The sequence below is a fragment of the Dryobates pubescens genome, chromosome 7 (genome assembly GCF_014839835.1).
Source record: "Dryobates pubescens isolate bDryPub1 chromosome 7, bDryPub1.pri, whole genome shotgun sequence".
NCBI classification, from domain to species: domain Eukaryota; kingdom Metazoa; phylum Chordata; class Aves; order Piciformes; family Picidae; genus Dryobates; species Dryobates pubescens.
In genome coordinates this window covers 7,269,462-7,291,098 of record NC_071618.1, presented here as the reverse complement: position 1 = coordinate 7,291,098, position 21,637 = coordinate 7,269,462, and the positions used below count along the sequence as shown (strand labels likewise).

General features: G+C 38.6%; 1 protein-coding gene across 2 annotated transcripts in view; it reads left to right on the top strand.

Annotated features, from left to right (window-relative positions):
• Window positions 1–21,637, top strand: part of CUL4A (cullin 4A) — a 44,200-nt gene that overhangs the window by 14,438 nt on the left and 8,125 nt on the right. The window contains exons 6-15 of one of the 2 annotated variants that reach the window (XM_054162855.1): window positions 407–569; window positions 3,005–3,094; window positions 4,416–4,498; window positions 7,479–7,546; window positions 12,076–12,194; window positions 15,097–15,289; window positions 16,689–16,793; window positions 18,495–18,605; window positions 18,943–19,028; window positions 20,299–20,406. In XM_054162855.1, the coding sequence (XP_054018830.1) occupies window positions 407–569; window positions 3,005–3,094; window positions 4,416–4,498; window positions 7,479–7,546; window positions 12,076–12,194; window positions 15,097–15,289; window positions 16,689–16,793; window positions 18,495–18,605; window positions 18,943–19,028; window positions 20,299–20,406 (1,126 nt within the window). Of the gene's footprint in view, window positions 1–406; window positions 570–3,004; window positions 3,095–4,415; window positions 4,499–7,478; window positions 7,547–12,075; window positions 12,195–15,096; window positions 15,290–16,688; window positions 16,794–18,494; window positions 18,606–18,942; window positions 19,029–20,298; window positions 20,407–21,637 lie in introns of those variants that run through there. The other variant, XR_008462332.1, reaches the window with a different exon arrangement.

Here is a 21,637-nt window from a genome sequence, read left to right as displayed (position 1 = left end):
ACATTTAGCCAGTGTCGCAGTACTGTCCCTTTTCTTAAAGGCACAGCCTCAAACGGTCACAGGTATATGTTCAGATTTTAAATTATTTTCATTACAGTAATTTTTTCAATAAATAATGTCATAGTCTGTTATACAAAACATGATTACCAGGCTGGTGACAGTTCTCAGCTGAAGTGTATGCACCTGGTAGCATGTGGCGTAGTATTTTATGATGAGGACAATGAAGTCTTCTTAGTGGGCAGTGTCAAAAAGAATATGCACACCTTTAATAAATTGTCTTTCTGTATAATAGATATCTGTGTACACACTGTGTATTTTAGGTGTTTTGGTTTTTCTCAAACTGAGAGTTGTTTGTGTTTTTTTTAAAGAATCAACAGTGATTTATTAACATTCAGTATTCACACAGGGACATGGGGCTAGAGTTATTTAGAAATCACATCATTAGTGACAAGCAAGTTCAAAACAAGACAATTGATGGAATCCTCCTGCTAATTGAACGAGAGCGTAATGGTGAAGCTGTGGACAGAAGTCTGCTGCGGAGTTTGTTGAGCATGTTGTCTGACCTGCAGGTGAGTACAACAAACTTTGCTAGTGGCAGCTGTGTTCAGAAACAGAGTTTGGACTTTTCTAATTTGTGTGTTGTACAGAAATATTTTTATCCTCTAGTAAATGTGCTTCAGAATCTAGTTGTTAGGTTGATAATATTACCTCTTCTTTACCTAATGTGCAGTAATTTATTCTCTGTTTTTAAATGAGACCTCTTTGCCTGTTTTCCTTACCAAAGTGGCCTGCAGACTCTTAAGTAATACATTTGCAAATTGTTTAGTATGTGCAGTATTTTGTCTGTCTTAATCACTTGTTTTCTAATCCTATTGCTGAGTAAATGTTGGAATAAAAAAAAGATCAGCTCTGCCACTGTAAAAAGTCATACTTTCTTGGAGTCTAGATCCTGGGTCTCTGTCACAAAGCCATCACTGTATTTGCAACTTCTTAGCCAAACTGCCAAGGAAAGAATGGAATGCAAAGTTAAGGCCAGGTTTTCAAACAGATAAGGTCAAATCTATAACTTACTGTAACTTTTCATTTAGCATAGATACTAAGCAACCAAATAGACTGAAAAATGCTGTTTTCTGAACTTTGATATAGGTTGTCCTCTAGTTGACATTGTAGCTTCATGTGATGTGCAATAAAACTTAGGAGCTGTCCTTTGTTCTTAAAAACTGTTGAGGTTGCTCAGCATTAGGAAGCTGGCTGAACGTTATGTAAAAGAGTTTGAAGAAGAAGACTGCATAAAATAGTCCATTTTGGTCAAGCATTTTACCTACTTTTCTGCCTTTCAGATTGACCTTTCTGACTTTAATCTGTAACTTTCTCTAAGTATTAAATTTTCTGGTATGCTAATTATTCTGTTCAAGAGCAAAGGCAAACTTAAACAATTTTTCAAATGATGTAACCTGGAGGTGCAGATCTGTTTTGTATGCTTTTCCCCACTTATTCTCCCCATCCTTATTTGATAGTTTCTCTAACTACATCAGCTTTTTCTGAGTGTTGACTATTTAACATATATTGGTTTGTTAGCGAAGTCCTCCACTATCTCAAGATAAACATTCCTCTTTTTTGGATCATTCTTTCAAAATTGATCTTAAGCCTGCATTCACCTTCACTGGCTCAGAAGTGTGGCTTTCTTTTTTCACAAGGGAAGCTAACTTAGTCCAACATGTTCTTTTATAATATCTGTCTCTTCACTGAGAGAGAGATGTGTTCACGATTCTGTAATTATAGGCCAGGGTCTCTATTTCTCCCTCTTTCAAGAGAAGTTAGTTTCTGGAAAAAGGTTAATTAATTAATTAAGCAAATTCTGCATTTCATTTCAAAACAGTCTACTACTCATTCCTGATTTTTAGCCAATTATGCAACTGAGGCTTAGCTGCTGAGAGTTTATTGCTCCTCGCATAAATCCTGCTCTACAGATGTTTCCTATTGCAGAGCTTCACACATGCTTTATGCAGAAAGTAGTTCCATATAATGTTATGTTAATATTTTTCCAGTTATCCTGAAGAAAAGGAAATAAAACCTTGTATTGGATTTTGTTGAACATGGAGCTAGTGTAAAGGGGAGGCTGAAGCAATGAGTTGATGTCTACTCAAAACGTTGAAATAGTGAACTGTTACGCTCTGAATGCTTGTCAGGAGAGAGGTTTCCTCTTTAAGTTTGCATTAGGGAAAAAAAAAAACCCAAGCTATTAAGTCTTCAAGATTAAAAAAGTGGTCAGAATGTAATGAATTTTGAACTGTGCTGTATGCTTTGAAAGAAATATTTTCTTCTTCCACCACACTTGAGGAATCTTTCCTTTTTCTTTTCACTGACTCTCTGCTTACGTGTTATTCCCTAGCTACCTCCTCCAGACTGTTTTGATTATTTTATATGATTGCCCTTTCTAACTTATCTTCCTATACTAAACTGTTAATCATTATGCAGGAATTTTTTGATGTCTGTGATCATTATTGGTGTGCTTTGTTTACACACCTTATTCCTTCCCTGGAGAAAGAGAGTTCTCCTTATTTGGTGTAATTTGTTTTTCATGGACTGCTGAGATAAACACGACAGATTTGAAGATGCATTGTTGAGCACATTATTATTTTACTGATGGTAATTACCTGTTTTGTGCCTAATGTTTCACTAGTTGGAAGTATTTTATTATTTTTTTGCTACAGAAACATCAGTGGGAGTTGAGCTTAGGTGGATTGGATGTCATTGCTGTGCTGTGACATTGAGTACTAGTGTTAGGCTGTGCAGCGTAAACAAAAGTCTGTCAGTTTGGACAGTTTGAGTACTCATGACTGAAATATGTAATTGCTGCACTGGGAAGTCAGCTCTGATCTCAGTCTTTCTAAAACCAATGGGCAAGCAGCTTCTGTGTTAATGTAATGTTAATCCAACACTTTTCAAGATTTTACTTGCCCTTACTGGCAGCTTAATCTAACTAGATTAATTTCCTGAGCAGGTTTACAAGGACTCCTTTGAACAGAGGTTTCTGGACGAGACAAATTGCTTATATGCTGCAGAAGGCCAGCGATTAATGCAAGAGAGAGAGGTAGGTGCATGTTTTTATATTAGTTTTATCTGCTGTGAGATTACATGAGAACTTCTGATAGTGCCACGGTATATTAATGTTCAATAAAGTTTACTGGTAGTCAGGTACACGTGTATACATTTACATGTTTTGATGTGGACCACAGTATTGTATCAAAGCAAAGAGTAGATTCCAAGTTGCCTTGGTACTTAGAATATATAACCCAGCAACGTTTTGTGTAGCTAAAGTCATAATACCAGAAACTCATTGCCACATAATGTTCAAAGGTGTACCATCCATATTGGTTTTGCTCAAGAGCTGTAAAGTGCGCACTGACGTGGTTATGCCCTCTGCTTAATGCCTAAGTAAACTCTTTACTTTTTTACTATCTTGTCGCACTTCTTTTGCTGTTTTGTTTCTTTTATTAGTTAAATAAACTTAACATGTTTGTTTTCTGTCTTCTTGAGATACAATATGCTCTGCAGTGGGCATACTTCAGGTCTCTGAATTCTGTCTCTACATATCTCTGAAAATGTATGTGTTTCTTGGTGGTCTAAAATACAGGAGCCTACTTTACTTACTTCAGTTTTAATACTGACAAACATTTTGAAAATGCCTGTTTACATGGCACAGAAAGGAAACCTTGTGTCTAATGCTGTTCCTTTCACTTCATTCCTTGGTTTTCCACTGGGACCTGAGGTAAAATGCTTTGACACAGATTTTGAGACCAAAGAGTTATGCACCTAGTAGAGAGCTGTGGAAAACATAAGACAAGTAAGGCCCTATCTTATGCAGCATTTATATATGCACATATTTACATCCATGTGCATGTAATGCATACACATGCATGGGTATCTGTGTGCATACATGTACATACACGCACAGAAGTATAACGGTTTTGATCATTTGCAGCCAGAGTCTTAATTTCATACCTGTCTTAATACATGCTAAATGTGTTTAGTCTCCATAGGGACAGACACAATATTGGAGAAACTGCCATTTAAATGATACAACTGTGTAGTTCACACAAACTGAAAATCTCCTCCATGGTACTTGAAGAACTAGCTTAGCTCAGAATAGTTTTTGAGAAAAACCATAACTTCCTCTGAAAAATTGTCAAATTTCTGTTTTTCTTTGTCAGATGTGGTTATAATGCTTTTAACATAAAGTAACATTGATTAATAAAAAGATAGACTATGCAGTACCTAACAACATTCTGATGGAATAGTCCTTTCCAGTTCATATTCTCTTTAAATTTGTAGTTTGAAATAATTGCCATGGAACAAGACAATGTGCCTTTCATACCTTCATAGCTGAATTTGACATTCTTCTGTCTCACTAGGTCCCAGAATACCTTCACCATGTTAATAAACGCTTGGAAGAAGAAGGAGACAGAGTAATAACATATTTAGACCACAGCACACAGTGAGTACAAATGTTGTCATTCTTAGTGTAAGTCAAATATCCATCATAAAATTCTGATTATCCATGGGTGTAGAAAGACAGAGATTATTTTACAGGTATCTTGTCGACAGTGCTGGTGATACAGCTTGGCTTTTTTAAGACCATTTTTATCAAAACTGATTTCTTTAAAATGAAAATAGACTTTGAGTAAGAAGGGAGAAATTGGGCCATAAAGATTTATCAGTGCATATTGAAGCTAAAAAAAGTATATAAGAACTCACATTTTCATTATCAAAAGTAGCACCTAGTTTTAGCCATTCATGTATTGATACCAACATTGACCACTAATCCTTGAGGGAAAGAAAGAGTCATTAGACAAAAAAGGAAAAGGTTAAATCATGGTGTAAGACATTAATGTCATTCATAAGCAGTCCAGAATGTAAACTTAACAGTAAATCAGCTTTGGTGCAGCTGCTCTCAATGTATTGTGCAAGGCAGCTTGTCCTTTTTTCACTTAGGTTTGGAGTAAGTGTGTGTGTTTTGGTGTGGTAGAAATGTGTGTTCAGGAGGTACGCAGATTCACTGACACTGTAAATCCATTGTCCTGCAGCAGGCCATTTAAATGTTTGTTTGTTTTTTAAACAAAGAGCAATTAATGAAGAACATGGCATTTTATTTCCTTTGTTAGTTTTCTGGCATTTCATTGGGTGTTAAAAGGATCACTGAATGAAAATTACCTTCTAAACTTGTTCTTTTCTTCAGACTTCTGTATACTCACACACATGTATTGCATGTCATGGTACATACTTGAACTGGAATGTTCTTCCTGTGAATGCTGATAGCTTTTTCTGGCAAAATCACTCACATTAAAACACATGGAACTATTTCTGGGTATAAAGTTAAGGCACATATATATTTACTGTTTAAGTTAAAAAATAGGTTGATATAGTACTTTGACTCTACATATACATGAAGTCCTTACTTTGGATCTCATCTCTAGTTAAGGCTTAGAAACCTGCTTTTAGAAGGCTTTGCATTAATTTCCTTTCTTTGCATTAAGAAACAGTAGTTATTAAAATTAGTGCCTTGAGTTGTCCTCGGGTCATACTGTCGCTGTAGGTGTGCATGAAAAGAGCAGAAAGGATGTTAAATTTAGTTGCTGAGTTTGATCTTGAGATGGACGTGATGTTTCCTGGACAAAACCATCATGGGAAACATAATGCAAAATACTGTAAACCAGATTTGTGCAACACATGGGGAGTGTTTTGCTATAGCCCTTAGAGAGATTTATTCAGCTCATCAGTACATGCGTGCCCAAGAAACTGACCAGAATAAGCCTATCTCCTGGTCAGTCAGTAGCTGGTGTAATGAAATTACTTTGAGGCTGTACCTGAGAAGGTACCTTCAGGATAATTCATCAGCTATCAGTCAAGATAAATACTCATTCTGTCTGCTTGTTAGGAAATTATGCTTTGCCTCTCAGTTCCAAGCAGATGACTCGTCCTTACTTCCCCTATAGGCAGAACAGGTCTTTGGAAGCCAAAGATGGTATTTTATACAACCTAGGCTTCTTCCGCTATTGGGGACAGTCAGCAGCTGTAAATAGCAGTAGTCAGAAAATTCAGGGAATGTGGAATTGACCATAAAATTAGCCATATGTATTAAGACCAAGAGTCTGTCTAGCTGGTATTTTGTATTTGCTTATGACCGCTGAAAGGAAAGAATAGAATAAGTCTATGAGATGTCCTGCTACTGTCCTGGTATCTATCTGTTTTCAGATCAGGGTATTTTCTGAACCTGGTGTGATTTGTCTGTTTGGATCTCTTTCAAATACTTGCACTTTCTCAATGGCATTCACATAAGCTTGTCTATCTGTGCCAGCCTTTGATATAGTGTTCCACTGGTGCACTAGCCACCACAGGATAAATTGTCTCCTTTTATTTAAGTCTCACTCCCGGTACCATCACCGATGACCCCAGTTCTTGCATTGCAGGAGAAAGTGATGATTTAGTTTCCTTCCACCCTTTCCTTGCCTCTCAATGCACTGTATTCCTGCTAATTTATCTTTCTCAGAAAGAAAGAATCCTAACACATGCAGTTGTTTCTCTTGCAGCTACCTCTGTTTACTTTGATCATCGCTGTCTGTTCTCTGAACCATTCCAAGTTCTGATTTAACCTTTTTGAGATGAAGGGACTAAAACTGTGTATTGTATAGGAGGTCAGACAAGTCACTGTTGGGCTGTTTCATGAGAAGTGGTGTTTAAGCAAAGGTAGGAACATAAAGTGGATGCCACTACATAAAAGGCTTCCATTAATCCTTTGTTGAGAAAATCCTAACTCGAGAGTCTGAGAACCAGTTTTGTAAGACTTAGCTCAGAGGCAAATATTTGTTCTTTTGTCATATTGTGAACAGCAGCAGAAGTTTAAACATTGAAATTACCATGCCTTTGCACTTCAGCCATTTCTTTCTTCTTTTAGGGTATGAAAGACATAAAGGGAAACTTGCCGTTATTTTCCTGTCTAGAGTGACTGTATCAAATAAATCTTGATAGTAAAAAGTAGGGAAAATTCAAGGACATGTAAAATACTTTGCAAATTTGAATCTTGTTGGTTTTAGCTCAGTTTGTGCTTTTATATGTGCATAACACAATTAGATGGAAAGTTTGAGTTTTGAGAATCACCAGCAAGTGTTGTGGTGTTTTGCAGTTCAAACCCAGGGAAATCTTTGTTTTGTTCTGCTTGCTTGCAAGCTTCTCTTGTTCTAGTAAGAACTTGGGTTTTAGTATTCAAACATGAATTTATTTTTTAAATTACATACATGGTTTGTTGTTTTCTTCCTTCACTGAGATCACATGCAGCATTTGTCTTAATTTGAAGCCTCTGTTTTAAGTAGCAGATTGTTGATTTATTTTGTATTGTAAGTTATTCGCAAATGCGCTGTGACAGAAAGCAATTTCCTTATGCTCTAATACTTCTAATATATTTTTCTTGCCTCACTTAGGAAACCACTGATTGCTTGTGTGGAGAAACAACTACTAGGAGAACACTTATCAGCTATTTTGCAAAAAGGTATTTTTTTTTTAAATGCATGTAATTTATGATAAACAACAGGTTCTCATACCCTTCAATAGCTATAAACTCAAGTGTTTTTTAAAGGAGGTATGTTAGCCATGGGAATACCTTCCACAGATACAGAAAGACAGCTTTATGACTGTTACAGGTACTGTGACAGGTAAAATGTATTTTTAAATTAATTTTCTGTATTTGTAAAGGTTGCTAAACCCCCTAAATCTCCTTTCACTTGCACCAGTGGGCTTAGGAATTAAACCTTTGGAACTGCTTATTTCCTACAATTATATAAACATCTAATGGAAAGCTGTCATACCCTCTTTTATGTGGAAATTACATAGAATACATAGAATAAACCAGGTTGGAAGAGACCTTCAAGATCATCGCGTCCAACCCATCAACCAATCCAACACCACCCAAACAACTAACCCATGGCACCAAGCACCCCATCAAGTCTCCTCCTGAAAACCTCCAGTGATGGCGACTCCACCACCTCCCCAGGCAGCCCATTCCAATGGGCAATCACTCTCTCTGTATAGAACTTTTTCCTAACATCTAGCCTGAACCTCCCCTGGCGCAGCCTGAGACTGTGTCCTCTTGTTCTGGTACTGGCTGCCTGGGAGAAGAGACCAACATCCGTCTGTCTACAACCTCCCTTCAGGTAGTTGTAGAGAGTAATAAGGTCACCCCTGAGTCTCCTCTTCTGCAGGCTAAGCAACCCCAGCTCCCTCAGCCTCTCCTCGTAGGGCTTATGTTCCAAACCCCTCACCAACTTTGTTGCCCTTCTCTGGACTCGTTCCAGCAAGTCAACCTCCTTCCTAAACTGAGGGGCCCAGAACTGGACACAGTACTCGAGGTGCAGCCTAACCAGTGCAGTGTGCAGGGGGAGAATGACCTCCCTGCTTCTGCTGGCCACACTGTTCCTGATGCAGGCCAGGATGCCATTGGTCCTCTTGGCTGCCTGGGCACACTGCAGGCTCATGTTCAGTCTACCATCAACCACATATTCTTGTGGATTCAAGAATCAGGAGTTAATGTAACTGACAACATTCCAAGGCAATGAACTTTTTAATGTTTTTGTCTGTATTTTACCTTTTGCCTGGCAATTTCAGAAAAGCTGCAGTTTTCTTTGGAAGTCCTTATTCAGACGTTAGTGTCTTCGAATCACCATGTCTTTGTTCCTCTTAACTTATAATCTCTCCATTTTCACTGAATTTCTGGGTTTGCTCAGTGTTCTCTCATTTTTTCCATACTTGAAATAATCCTTTCCTTTTCTTGCAGAAGCCATGTTCTAGGTTTTAGATTTTCTAGCAAATTGTCCTAGCAAATTTTCTAGCAAATTGTCGAATCACCATGTCTTTGTTCCTCTTAACTTATAATCTCTCCTTTTTCACTGAATTTCTGGGTTTGCTCAGTGTTCTCTGATTTTTTCCATATTTTAAATAATCCTTTCCTTTTCTTGCAGAAGCCATGTTCTAGGTTTTAGATTTTCTAGCAAATTGTCCTTGCATCTTTGTTTCCTCTACTGCTGCCAGGCAGAGGTCAGCAGTAGTCTGGTATCTTTGAGCTCCATCATGCCCATGTTTGTTAATACTTTCAAGTTGTTACACACATCTTTCACTTCTTTGTCTACTTTAAAGATAGAGATATGCTCACAGGTTTGTCTCAACTAGTCTGGGAAAAGGCTATTTCACCTTCTGCAGTATATTTATAAAGATAAGCATGGTCACTCCATCTTAGCTATTCTTAAGCTTATTCTTAAACAGAAGGTAAGAATAGTGGTGGGTTGTTTTTTTTGTTGATATTATTGATTGTATTGCTGATAGAAGTACTAAATAACTTTTCCAGTGGTACTATATTTATCAGTTGGCTTAAAAAATGGTTTCATTTTAACCTGAACTTTTTCTTGGTTTATACTGTATATGTAAATAGGGAGATGTGTACGTTTGCCTAGTTATTACTTTTTAGGACCATAGTATTCTTTGGTCAGCTTTTACATTCTGTGTCTGCACTTGACTTGCATAACTTCATGCTTTCTCTTGAACCAGGGCACCTCGTAGTTTGCTTGTACAATCTTAGTATTCCATGCAAGTAGAGGAAGATACTGCCTTGTTTAAGTTTTGTTGCTTAGGAGAAGGCATGTGATGTTTGATATGGGGGGGTGGGGCGGAAGAACTTACAAACGCAGAGCCTGTATAAAGAACTCTTCCTTGCATTACTACAACTGCCATTGAGTAGGTATTGGTGATTTTCTTCATTGTGAGTATAATAAATTTATCCAAGGCTGTGGCAGTGTTTTCTTGAAGTTGTGAAGCCTTGGGTCGAAGGACTTTCCTGTATGTCTCTGAGATTGAGGGAGCTGGGGTTGCTTAGCCTGGAGAAGAGGAGACTCAGGGGTGACCTTATTGCTCTCTACAACTACCTGAAGGGGGGTTGTAGTGAGGCAGAGGTTGGTCTCTTCTCCCAGGCAACCAGTACCAGAACAAGAGGACACAGTCTCAGGCTGCCTCAGGGGAGGTTTAGGCTGGAGGTTAGGAGGAAGTTTTACACAGAGAGAGTGATTGCCCACTGGAATGGGCTGCCTGAGGAGGTGGTGGGGTCGCCATCGCTGGAGGTGTTCAGGGCAAGGCTTGACAGGATGCTTGGTTGCATGGTTTAGTTGATTGGGTAGTGTTGGATGATAGGTTGGACATGATGATCTCGAAGGTCTCTTCCAACCCGGTTTATTCTATTCTATTCTAAATATGTGACAAAACACTATTTTCAGTCACAGACCTCAGAGGAAGAAGGACGGTTAGACTTTATCATCCTAGGTTATTATAAAACAGTTAGTGTATTGGTGTCTTTAAATGAATAGGAGGTGATGCTCAAATGTGATGGAATGGGTATTTCTTAATTCCATGTTCCATGCCAAAAGAACACCAATCTCCTGTATTCAAGACTTTGTTGGTTTATGTTTAAAGTATGTCCAGTCTTCTGATGTCTTAACAGTTTAGGAATTTTCAAAATATGAGGCCACAGTTTGCCTGACATAATTTGTGAACAGTGGTTGCTTTTCTGAATGTGTAATAGTCAATCAAAGTATTTTCATAATGAAGACTATAGTAGAAAATGGGATAAATCAGTAGCAATTGAAAATCCTTTGTAATCTAATGCCATTTAAAAGTTGGAATTAATGAAATGTATTTTGTGAAGTAGGACAGTTGTATGGTATCAGCTACACTGATGGTGTGAATTATCAACCTGTGTAAAATCAAACTTCAAAAAAGTCATAAAACTTTTGTGCTACACTCCTATGTTACCAAAGCCTCTCTCACCAGCACCAGACAATTACTGATTACTTTTGAACTACATTACTCGTATTCTCAAACGTAAGAATGCATACCTAATTGTGTGCTTCACATTTTTGCCTTAGAGCATCACTTCTCCATTTGTTAGCTTTGTCTTAGCCTCTTGTAGGTTGAATCAATAAATGCAAAAGGTGCTTAAAAGGAATTTGAAATCCTGTGTTACTCCATCAGTATGAGCATGGACAATTCACAGCACATTCTTAATCCAAAAATGTGCTCTACAGACAAAATTTTCTAAAGTATTTAACTTTAAATCTGGGGCAGTTTGCTTAGTTTACTGTTTTCTAACATTCTTTAGAATGCTAAAACTGTACCCTTCAAATTGTGCACTATTCATAAATGTTCTGCAAAGGGCTTGCAATCAACCCTGTGTTGGGAAAGTGCTTCAGTTGAAACAGTTTAAAATATTACACCTGTGGTGGGTTGAAGTTTCCCCCCCAGCATTAACTTTGCCAGACCAACTCAGTTAGAAGCAAATGAAGCTGTATTTACAAGCAAAATCTACACTCTACAATGGAATGCAATGAAATGTACAAAACACCACAACACTGTAAATTGTTTCAGCCAGTTTAAGCAAGGGGACACATTAACCTGTGAGGAGAGGCTGAGGGAGCTGGGGTTGCTTAGCCTGGAAAAGAGGAGGCTCAGGGGAGACCTTCTTGCTCTCTCCACCTCCCTGAAGGGAGGTTGTAGCCAGGTGCAGGTTGGGCTCTTCTCCCAGGCACCCAGCACCAGAACAAGAGGGCACAGTCTCAAGCTGTTCCAGGGGAGGTTTAGGCTGGAGGTGAGGAAGAAATTCTTCCCAGAAAGAGATTGGCCATTAGGATGTGCTGCCCAGGGAGGTGGTGGAGTCACCATCCCTGGAGGTGTTCACAAAAGGCTTGGATGTGGCACTTGGAGCCATGGTTTAGTTGTCAGGAGGTGTTGGGTGATAGGTTGGACTTGATGGTCTCTGAGGTCTTTTCCAACTTTATTGATTCCTTGATTCCATTCCATGATTCCAACCTTCAACATACCACTTGCTTTCAGAAATTTAGTCCTAGAAAGTTCATACTTTTTAAGCATGCTGGAGGGTCTTGTCTTTGGATGTATTTCATAGAGATTTTTCTAATATACTTCTGACTGTATTTATGCAGCTGTATTCAAATTTGCTCTTTCTTTTAATTATTTGTTTTTAAGGACTTGATAACCTACTTGATGAAAATAGAATATCAGATTTGACCCAGACATACCAGCTGTTCAGCCGGGTAAAAGGTGGGCAGCAGATCCTTTTGCAGCATTGGAGTGAATACATCAAGGTATTTCAGTGATCTTCTGCTGCTATCGAAATTTATGCATTTACCATATATTTCTTCTATCAAACCCAAGAATAATATGTAGGTATATGCATCAGAATTCTGTTCTAAGCAAATACAGAAAGGAATGTTAATGCTTTCTTCCCCCAGTAACAGTCATACGATGAGACACAGCAACACTGAAGTTTTGGGTTTAAATTTTTGCTTGGAAACTACTTTCCTTCTAGGTCTGATCATTGTACAAGAACTTACTTTGGTTTGCTCTGCTTTTAAATAGAACCACATGCACATATGTTTAGAGTATGCTAGACTGTACTGTGCTATGCTTTGCTACAGATAGACTCAACTGTTTACGTATCTGCAAAATCAGTGAAACATTAGAGCATAGCTATTGCGCTGCAGGTTAGTAGCGTTGCATGTAAACAGCCTACAGCAGTGCTGATGAATGCTTAAGCTATTTGGAACAGAATACTCCTCTTGAAAGTAATCTGTCATCAAAGTTGTATTTAGATCCTTCAGGTTGTTTTGCTAGGCATAATATGCATATAGTATACTGCCACAGAAAGCTTGTACTCTAGTGCTCTTGCAGTATGGAAATCAGAAAAGGCTCACAGAAGACATTTCTCCCTGGAGTGATGTGGTGGTTCTCCCTTGAATCATCTGTGTGTTCATCAGCCTTTGGGTTGAAGTGCACAACATCAGTTCATTTCAGATGTGCCTTTTTTGTGCATCCATGTTTGGAGTTCAGCAGTGTGCAGCCCATGGGAGTGGGACATAGTTACCCCTCTGCCCCTCAGGACTGAGGTGGAGTTTGGTCTGCAGGTTGTCTTGCAGTGTCCCCATATGTAGCCTATGGATCCAGAAGCACATGGGCCCATTGGTCAGCTGGCCATGGCTGAGAAGGAACATCTTTCTTCTTGCTTCCTCACAGATCAAACTCCTGACTTTTAACCGCTGACTTTGAACTATTGTTCTGCCTGTTGTGCCATAGACTCTTTGTGATCTGTTTTAACACAGTACCTGGGCAGGGTTCGTTTTATGCCAGGTTTATTGAGCTAAAGGGGCTCACAGAAAAGTCCATATGCTGACTCAAGGAAAGAAGTTTGGGACAGGTAGGAAAATAAAGGGGACTAGAATCTTTTCTTTTGCAGCAGCAAGTTGTTAAGCTGGTTTATTATACTTTGTCTCACAGAATCAGACCTTTTACAGCTTTGTTTTCTATAGTGTCAGTAAATCTCTTCCTTGCAAACATTCTGTGTAACAAAAAAGTGAAGTTTCAAGGACTTTGCCTTGTGAGCCAGTATAAGAAAAAGCATGAATAGCATGCCAAGTCACTGGGTTGAATGCCTGAGCTCTACTGTAGTCACCTTGTTATAATTTCAGAGGTGCCACTTCGCTGTCTGTATCTCAGTTTGCCATCCACAGAATGGGGGAACGCTCTGCAGTTTATGTACTTAACTAATAGAGACTGTGAGCTGTCCAAATGCTGTATTAATGAAGGGGAAATCATGCTGTTAGATAGGATGGACTAGATGATCTTCAGAGGTCTTTTCCAACCCAAACCATTCTGTGATACACAGTTTTGAGCCTAAGGACCTTGGGCAGCCTTGAATGTGGCTTTCCTCTGAAATGTTCCTTGTGAACGATCTTGAAAGATCACAGTAGATAATTAGATATTGAAGTGGAAACTGTGCTTTGGGAGGAATTTTCCCATCCCCCTTTGTTGTCACGGCTATCATACTTCAGTTGATAAAAATACAATGATTGAATACTATTTTGCTGTTAGTGTGCAGATATATTCTTTCTCACTTTGGAAAACTGATCATCCTATCTAGGATTCTCATTAGTGTTACTAAGCAATTGTAGATGGTCCAATATTGGATCAGAATGGTTTGGGTTGAAAGGGACTTCCAAAAATCATCTATCCCACCCCTCTCTGCAGTGAGCAGGAACATCCTCTACTAGTTCAGGTTGCTCAGAGCCCTGTTGAGTCTGATGTTGAATATATCCAAGGATGGGGCCTTGAGTGCCTTACCTGGGTAACCTGTTCTGGCATTCCACCACCCTCATTGTAAAGAACTTGTTCCTAACTCCCAATCCAAATCTACTCTTCTCTAATTTAAAACCATTGCCCCTCATCCTATCACTACAGGCCTTTGTAAACAGTCCCTCTCCAGCCTTCTTGTTAGACCCCCATTAGAAGGCTGTTAAGTCTCCCCTGGGCCTTCTCTTCTCCAGGCTGAACATCCTTCCCTGCAGGATATTTTGGTTTGCTAGACAAATAGTGTTATATCTCTAAATTTAAAATAATAAATGTAGGAACAGTAAAAGAAAGCCAAACCTGTGCCTGCTTCTTGTGGATGGGAAAGTTTTATTTTATTGCAAGTCAGCTAGTTTCTTTCCTTTCTTTGCCATTAAACCCTTGTTAGAAGAGAAGAATCTTTGAATAATGTGCAGCAGTTGAATTTTTGCCACTTGTTCCATCAACAGAACTCTCCAGTGAATTTAAGAGAAACAGTGTGAAGTTTTCCATTCCACTTAACATTTCTGAGACAGTTTCCATGTAATTTCTTTTACATGAATCATGTAGTTTTGTATCTAACTGTAAACTTGCACTTCATACAGTCGTGTCTGTTGTGTACTTTCTTTTATTTTAGCTTTTGTCTTAAGTGTATATAATCTTTAAATCAAACACTAATGTTTGAAATCCATTAATGTGTGTCTTAAGTTTTTACTTTAAATCTCAATGCATCTCATTCTTTGAAAACTTTTAAGTCACCTAAGTAGTTCTGTAAAAAAAATAAATATTCTCTCTGATCATAAATTTTATAAGGGTGAATATGTCTGTTGTGGGAGATAGGTAGCACTCTGAAATACTTTATTATCAAAAGTGTTTGTTTTACAGAACTTTGGGACAACAATAGTGGTTAATCCTGAAAAAGACAAGGATATGGTGCAAGAGCTACTAGATTTTAAGGATAAAGTGGACCATATCATAGAAGTGTGCTTTCAGAAAAATGAGAAATTTGTAAACTTGATGAAGGAGTCCTTTGAAACATTTATCAACAAGAGACCAAATAAGCCTGCAGAATTGATAGGTACACAAATATTTTTCTGTAAAATATTTCAAAAACCTATAGAAAGCATGATAAGATAATGCTGCTGAGTGTGCTAGTGCAATAGTGATGCAGTATGCCTTCTGCTTTAGGAGACTTGTTTTGGGGATACAAGGCAAAAGTTAACCTGGGAGCGCTGCAGGTTCCAAAAGCTTGGGTGTGCCACTAGGTGCGTGCGCAGCGTGCCGATGGAGCGTGCCAACTCCTGCTGCCCCTGCGCTCTGCTGCTTGCCCGGTGCTAATCGCCGCTCTGAGAGTGGCATGTTGATGCTACCAGTGGAGTAAATGCTTAGGGAGAGGAGTAGCTGTGGTAGTAGCTCTTCTTAATTGTGGTAGTAAAGGAGTTCTTTGGATGTTATGGATCTCTCAGAATGGACTATGTGCATGCCATCTATCTTGCCTTGAAGGCTGAAACTGGGAGAAGAATTTTAAAGCTTTCAGATGCAAGAAGTTTTACCAGAGAAAAAGATGTTGACACCTTGAAGGGGAAAATAGTGCTCATTAAGGGGAAAAAAGTAATAAAAGCATCTTAAAAATACTGCTAGGGGGTTTATCCCTGATCTGGCAAACGCTGTTCTGACTGTTCTGCCAGCTGCAAAATGAGCTGTAGTATTTTACACCAAGAGAGGGTCTTACTCCTTGGTTGGTTGTTTTTCCTCTGTATTTTGCTTTTATTGAGCCTATTTTGGGGGTTCTTTCTAAACCCAGCTTTATGTAGGCTAAATAGCACTACTTAGTGTACATGTTAAAGCCATTGTATGGGCTGCTGTCATATGTGGATTGCGGCCTTCCAGCTCCTGCAAAGGTTTCCTTCTTACACAGAAGGTTGTATAAGGATACTAATGTGGCTTAGTAGATACTTAGCTCCACTCATGGTTTGACCTTATTTCTGGCATTCTGAAGCTACTAACTTGAAAGCATTGCTTCTGTTTAACCTTTGGTATGCTTCTACCAAGGAGCATGAGTGACATAGTAATGGTCTACAAAAATACAGTCCTCTGTGTTGTTTGTTTCTGTTTCTCATAAAATACATTCATATGCATTGTACACTTCCAAAACATTGTCTTTCAACAAGCAGTGTGCTTTCTATAGCTAGAATACAAAATGTGGGAATGTCTAATGCATTAATTTTAATGCTTGTACTGTATTATTTTTTTCTCTTAGTTCCTTTCTATGCTATTTTTCCATTATGGCAGTAGCACAGTAGGGCTGTGTCATTCCAGTGAACATAGCGGATGGGGAAAAGGGAAAATAGAAAATGTAAGACTTCTCCTATATTTTAACATACAGGAATATTTAACATATAGAAATATTTCACTTAAATTGATTATTTTAGATACTTCTGTTTTAAAAAAATACTGTTAAACTGTTTTATTTATAGCAAAATATGTGGATTCCAAGCTAAGGGCTGGTAATAAAGAAGCAACAGATGAAGAGCTGGAAAGAATCCTTGACAAAATCATGATCATATTTAGATTCATTCATGGTAAGAAACAGAGATTCACCATTGATGCAATTGAAAGTGTTTTCTTTGCTGCTAGCAGAACTGCATTCCTCTGGATGTAAGAAATCTTTTTTTTTAGCATGAGTTTCTGCTTGACTTGGTCTTAAAATTAGGTTGCTTTACATGTGAAGTAGCACAAAAAAACAACTGAGGGAGGACAACTTGTTCTACGGAGAGTGGCAAGTTACAAACTTTTTAGTTTGTGAGTGGAGACCTGAGAGTCAGAGCTGTTGGTAGAAGATGTTAAAAGTAACCATGTCTGTAACCACAACCGCTCCTCCTAATTACAGGCTAAGACAGATTTTTATTTCCCTCTCCACTTAAGCATGGCATAGATGCAAAGCACATGAAAGCCCAGCAGCTAGTAACTTTTCTCATGGTGGCTTAAGATGAACATAGAGGAGAAAATGTTATTGCTGTGTTTTACTGCCTTTGAAATGCTCTTCCCTTATGTATGTCCTTATCTGAGCCAAGCCCCGGAATGTTTCACAAGAGTTAATATATATATATTTTATTTCTTCAGTCAGATGAAATATAAGAAAAAGAAGTGGATGAGCCCAATAGAAGTGCATGGTCACTGTGTTGAGGGAAGTGGGAGATGTGAACTGGTCTGAGGTTGAGTAAGCAGGAACTACCCAATTCTGTATTAGCTTGTTCTGAGATTCTTGTGGCTCTTTCCTCATAAAATCAAACCCAAGTATAATATAAAGGGAAAGCAGGCAAGAAATCAGTCATAAAGTGATATCATTTGCGTTATCATTTTCTCAAAATAAAGGGGTGTTGTATGGGAATGGTGAACAAAAATGGGTATCACTGGCAACTTGTCAGCCTAAGAGATTGATTTCTGTTAATCTGAAACTTTGACCAACTCTTTTTCTTCTAATATGTTTGGTAGTACTGAGCCACAAGCACACATTTCTTTTGAGCTATGTACTGCGTAAGAGTCCTTTTTTAAGAGGAGATGATAGTTTCTGGGCATTGGACTTCTCAATAGTGTCTTCATGCTGCTTCATGAAACAACACATCACCAAAAGGCAGGATTGAGAAGGAAGAAGAGTGTCAGAGGGATCACTGCATTGGGAAGGTGTTTGCAAAGAATTAGGAGAAGCTACTGCAGGCAGCAGAAATAATGGTTTGAGTTGCAGTGCATTTTAAAAGTGAAGCAACCAGCTGATGCTTAACACTATCAATAAAAAAGATTTAGGGACACTGTGGTTTAAGGTTTGAAAGTCTGTGGTTGCTTATGTGACCTCTTGATTTCAAAAGACTATTGGCAAACCAAGTAAGAAGACATCTGTCATTATTTTTTTCCACCCTAGGATTTTAAAGGACATTTCTTTCATGCATAAGAACCAGGTTGTTTTGTTGTCGTGGGGTTTTTTTGTTTGGTTTTATTTATTTATCTATCTATAAATCAAACCACCTGAGTGAGAATTCTCTTCTGGACCCCAGAATTATTTCCTGTGATTTCCAGCTGATCCAGTGGGAACTAGAAGACAGCAAAATGTATTAAACAAATAATTAAAACACTAAAAGAACACGTTGTCTATAAGTTTGGGGATTTTTCAGTGTTGCTTATTGAATATTGTTCTGTTGATCAGCATGTCATGAGAAAGGCTTGTGACACAAACCTGTAGTGCAACTATAATGGTGTATTTAATTTTTGTTTCAATTTCCATGCAGGTAAAGATGTGTTTGAGGCATTTTATAAGAAGGACTTGGCCAAAAGACTGCTGGTTGGAAAAAGTGCATCAGTAGATGCTGAGAAGTCCATGTTGTCAAAGCTTAAACATGGTAGGTGTCCTCAGATGTGTTCAGTCTTTATTACTTTTTACATGTAAATTGGAATCCTTATTTTTCTCATGCTTTTTAAGGAGTGACAAGCAAGATTTTAAGTCATATCTGAGCATATCACATCTTTCATTGTGCTCAGTGAGAGCTATTGGGCTGATCTCTTTTAGATATGGGACTGGTTCATTGAATGTACCTACAGAGGAGCAAAAGCCTTAAAACCTGTTCACGAGTGCTCTGCAATTTGGCAAATCTGGCTCATCTGTCTGGGGTTAAACTTTGATTGCTTGTTCTGTGCTTTTTTGTAATTGTGTGATCTTTGCTTTTATTTGTGTGACAGAATGTGGTGCCGCTTTTACCAGCAAACTGGAGGGCATGTTCAAGGACATGGAACTGTCAAAAGATGTCATGGTTCAGTTTAAGCAGGTACTTAGATCCTACACAGTCTCAGGCTGTGCCAGGGGAGGTTCAGGCTGGACGTTAGGAAAAAGTTTATACAGAGAGAGTGATTGCCCATTGGAATGGGCTGCCTGGGGAGGTGGTGGAGTCACCATCACTGGGGGTGTTCAGGAGAAGACTTGATGGGGTGCTTGGTGCCATGGGTTAGTTGTTTGGGTGGTGTTGGATTGGTTGATGGGTTGGACGCGATGATATTGAAGGTCTCTTCCAACCTGGTTTATTCTATGTATTCTATGTATTTAGTTCCTGTTTGTGTACTAAATTTTCAGTAGTGGTGGAGAAGCACTTAATGGTGTTACACCTTGGCTTAAACTAAAATTAAAACAAATAATGCTTTTGAGCAGGTCCTGGCCATAGCAACAGAGTCTACTGACAGTTCTGTTTATGGAACAGAATTAATTTCTTGTATATTTATTCAGAGGTAGTCTTACTTTACAGTTTTATTTGAATAGATGCCAGTCTAAATGGCACACAGTGACTTAGTTGTCCAACACCCTTTAAAGTCCATATGCTTTCATTCTATGAATTGTTGCTGCTCTGATAAATTCTTTGTGAACTACCTACACCAGAAAAAAATCCCTGAAGGATGTAAAGTGTGCAGAAAATATTTGTCGGCCTCAAAGCTTCCAACCTGCTGGTGACCAAGGGAATGCTTGAAAGAAATCCTGTATATGCTCACTCTGTTGATGCGCTTGTGCCTGGGTACCCATTTTGGGACCTTATTGAAGACATGATACAGGGGCAGAGATCTGACCCAGGACACCTGCTCCTGTAATAAAATACTGTAGTGACTTTTCTGTCCCAGGCTTTGCAGCCTGGCTTGACTGATGCTGTGTTCAAATTATGTAAAAAGACTGTGTCTAACAGAGGTGGAAGTCCCAGGAGATCCTTTTGATTTTTTTAGTTCATACCCTGGCTCTTGACTGAAAGCTTTTCTTTTGCTTTATTTGAATGCAGTTGAAGTTCCTGTGACCTTAATGCCCTTTAAAGACAGTGATCTAGGCTACTTCAAAGCATGTTGTTCTTTTGACTTCCAGCTGCTTGCTGTGTTTTGAAATTGGGAGGGAGGGCATTCAATAGTTACTCAAAATCCTGGTGGAGCATGTCTAACCAAGGATGTGGCCTGTAGAAAATTTTCATTTTTATACTCATTATAATTTTCTAATTTTAAGTATATATATTTTCTAATTTAGCATGTGACAGTATGCTCAAGTAATTTTTATCTCTTTCATTTTAGTATATGCAGAACCAAAGTGACCCAGGAAATATAGACCTGACAGTAAATATACTAACTATGGGCTACTGGCCAACTTACACACCTATGGAAGTTCACTTAAATTCAGAGGTTAGTGTTTGAATTCTTCTTCTGATTGCTGTTATAGGGTGAACTAATGCCCTTCATGTCATGTTTTTCTGCAAGATACTCGAGGGATTTTCCACATTTTAAAGTTTCTGAACTTGCAAAAAATAAGCTGCAGTGGATAAAATCAACTTCTTATTTTTTTCCAGATTGTTTCAATTAATGTGGGGTTTATACCTGTTTAAGAATAATAATATAAAAATAGTATTAATGTAAAATCAGTTTCATGCATAATATTGCAGTCGAGCACTTAATAGTTTAAAACTGCCAGTTCAGCTTAATTTAGTCAATCTTCAGCTACATTGGTCAGGCATTTTGATATAGCCAGTGGTTATGTTACTGCACATTCATTTTTTCTGCGATATCCTTCCTCTGTTCCCTGCAATGTGTGACACAAATCTGCCCCTGCATTTAAATGGTGTTTGCCTGAAAAAAGGTTGCTTCCAAATGGAAAGCTTTTTGCAAAGCTCCTATCAGTAGCAATTTTAAGTTGAACTATGGTGTTGGAGTCCCTGTTTCCTGCCGTGCCTTGCTTAATGTGAAATGTGGGAAGCACTGCAGAGGTCAAAGGTGGCAGCTGCATTCATGTTCAGTTCAGAAGATGCGGAAGCATTTCTGCTCCTGTGACATCTTTTCCTCCATAGCAGACTGCTTTGGAAGGATTCAACCTGAGCAGCACATCATGCAAATGGAGGGGTCAAAAATGTCATACTTGCAAGTAAGAGGGTATAAAGTGCTGGAATTGTACTTGAATCTGTACAGGGCAAACTAAAGAAAAGTGTGAGGACAAGAGGACACAGTCTCAGGCTGCGCCAGGGGAGGTTCAGGCTGGATGTTAGGAAAAAGTTCTATACAGAGAGAGTGATTGCCCATTGGAATGGGCTGCCTGGGGAGGTGGTGGAGTCGCCATCACTGGAGGTTTTCAGGAGAAGACTTGATGGGGTGCTTGGTGCTGTGGGTTAGTTGTTTGGGTGGTGTTGGATTGGTTGATGGGTTGGACGCGATGATCTTGAAGGTCTCTTCCAACCTGGTTTATTCTATGTATTCTATGTGTGCTTTTTCCCAGTGACTTCTTGGTGAGATTAGAAGTCTGGGACAAAGTAGCATTTATTTTTGAAGTTTAAAGCCTTCTACAGTGGAGCTATTTTAGTTTTCTTGAAAACAACAAAAAAAGGGAAATGAAAAGCTAATTTTGAATTGAGACTTTGTTTTGAGC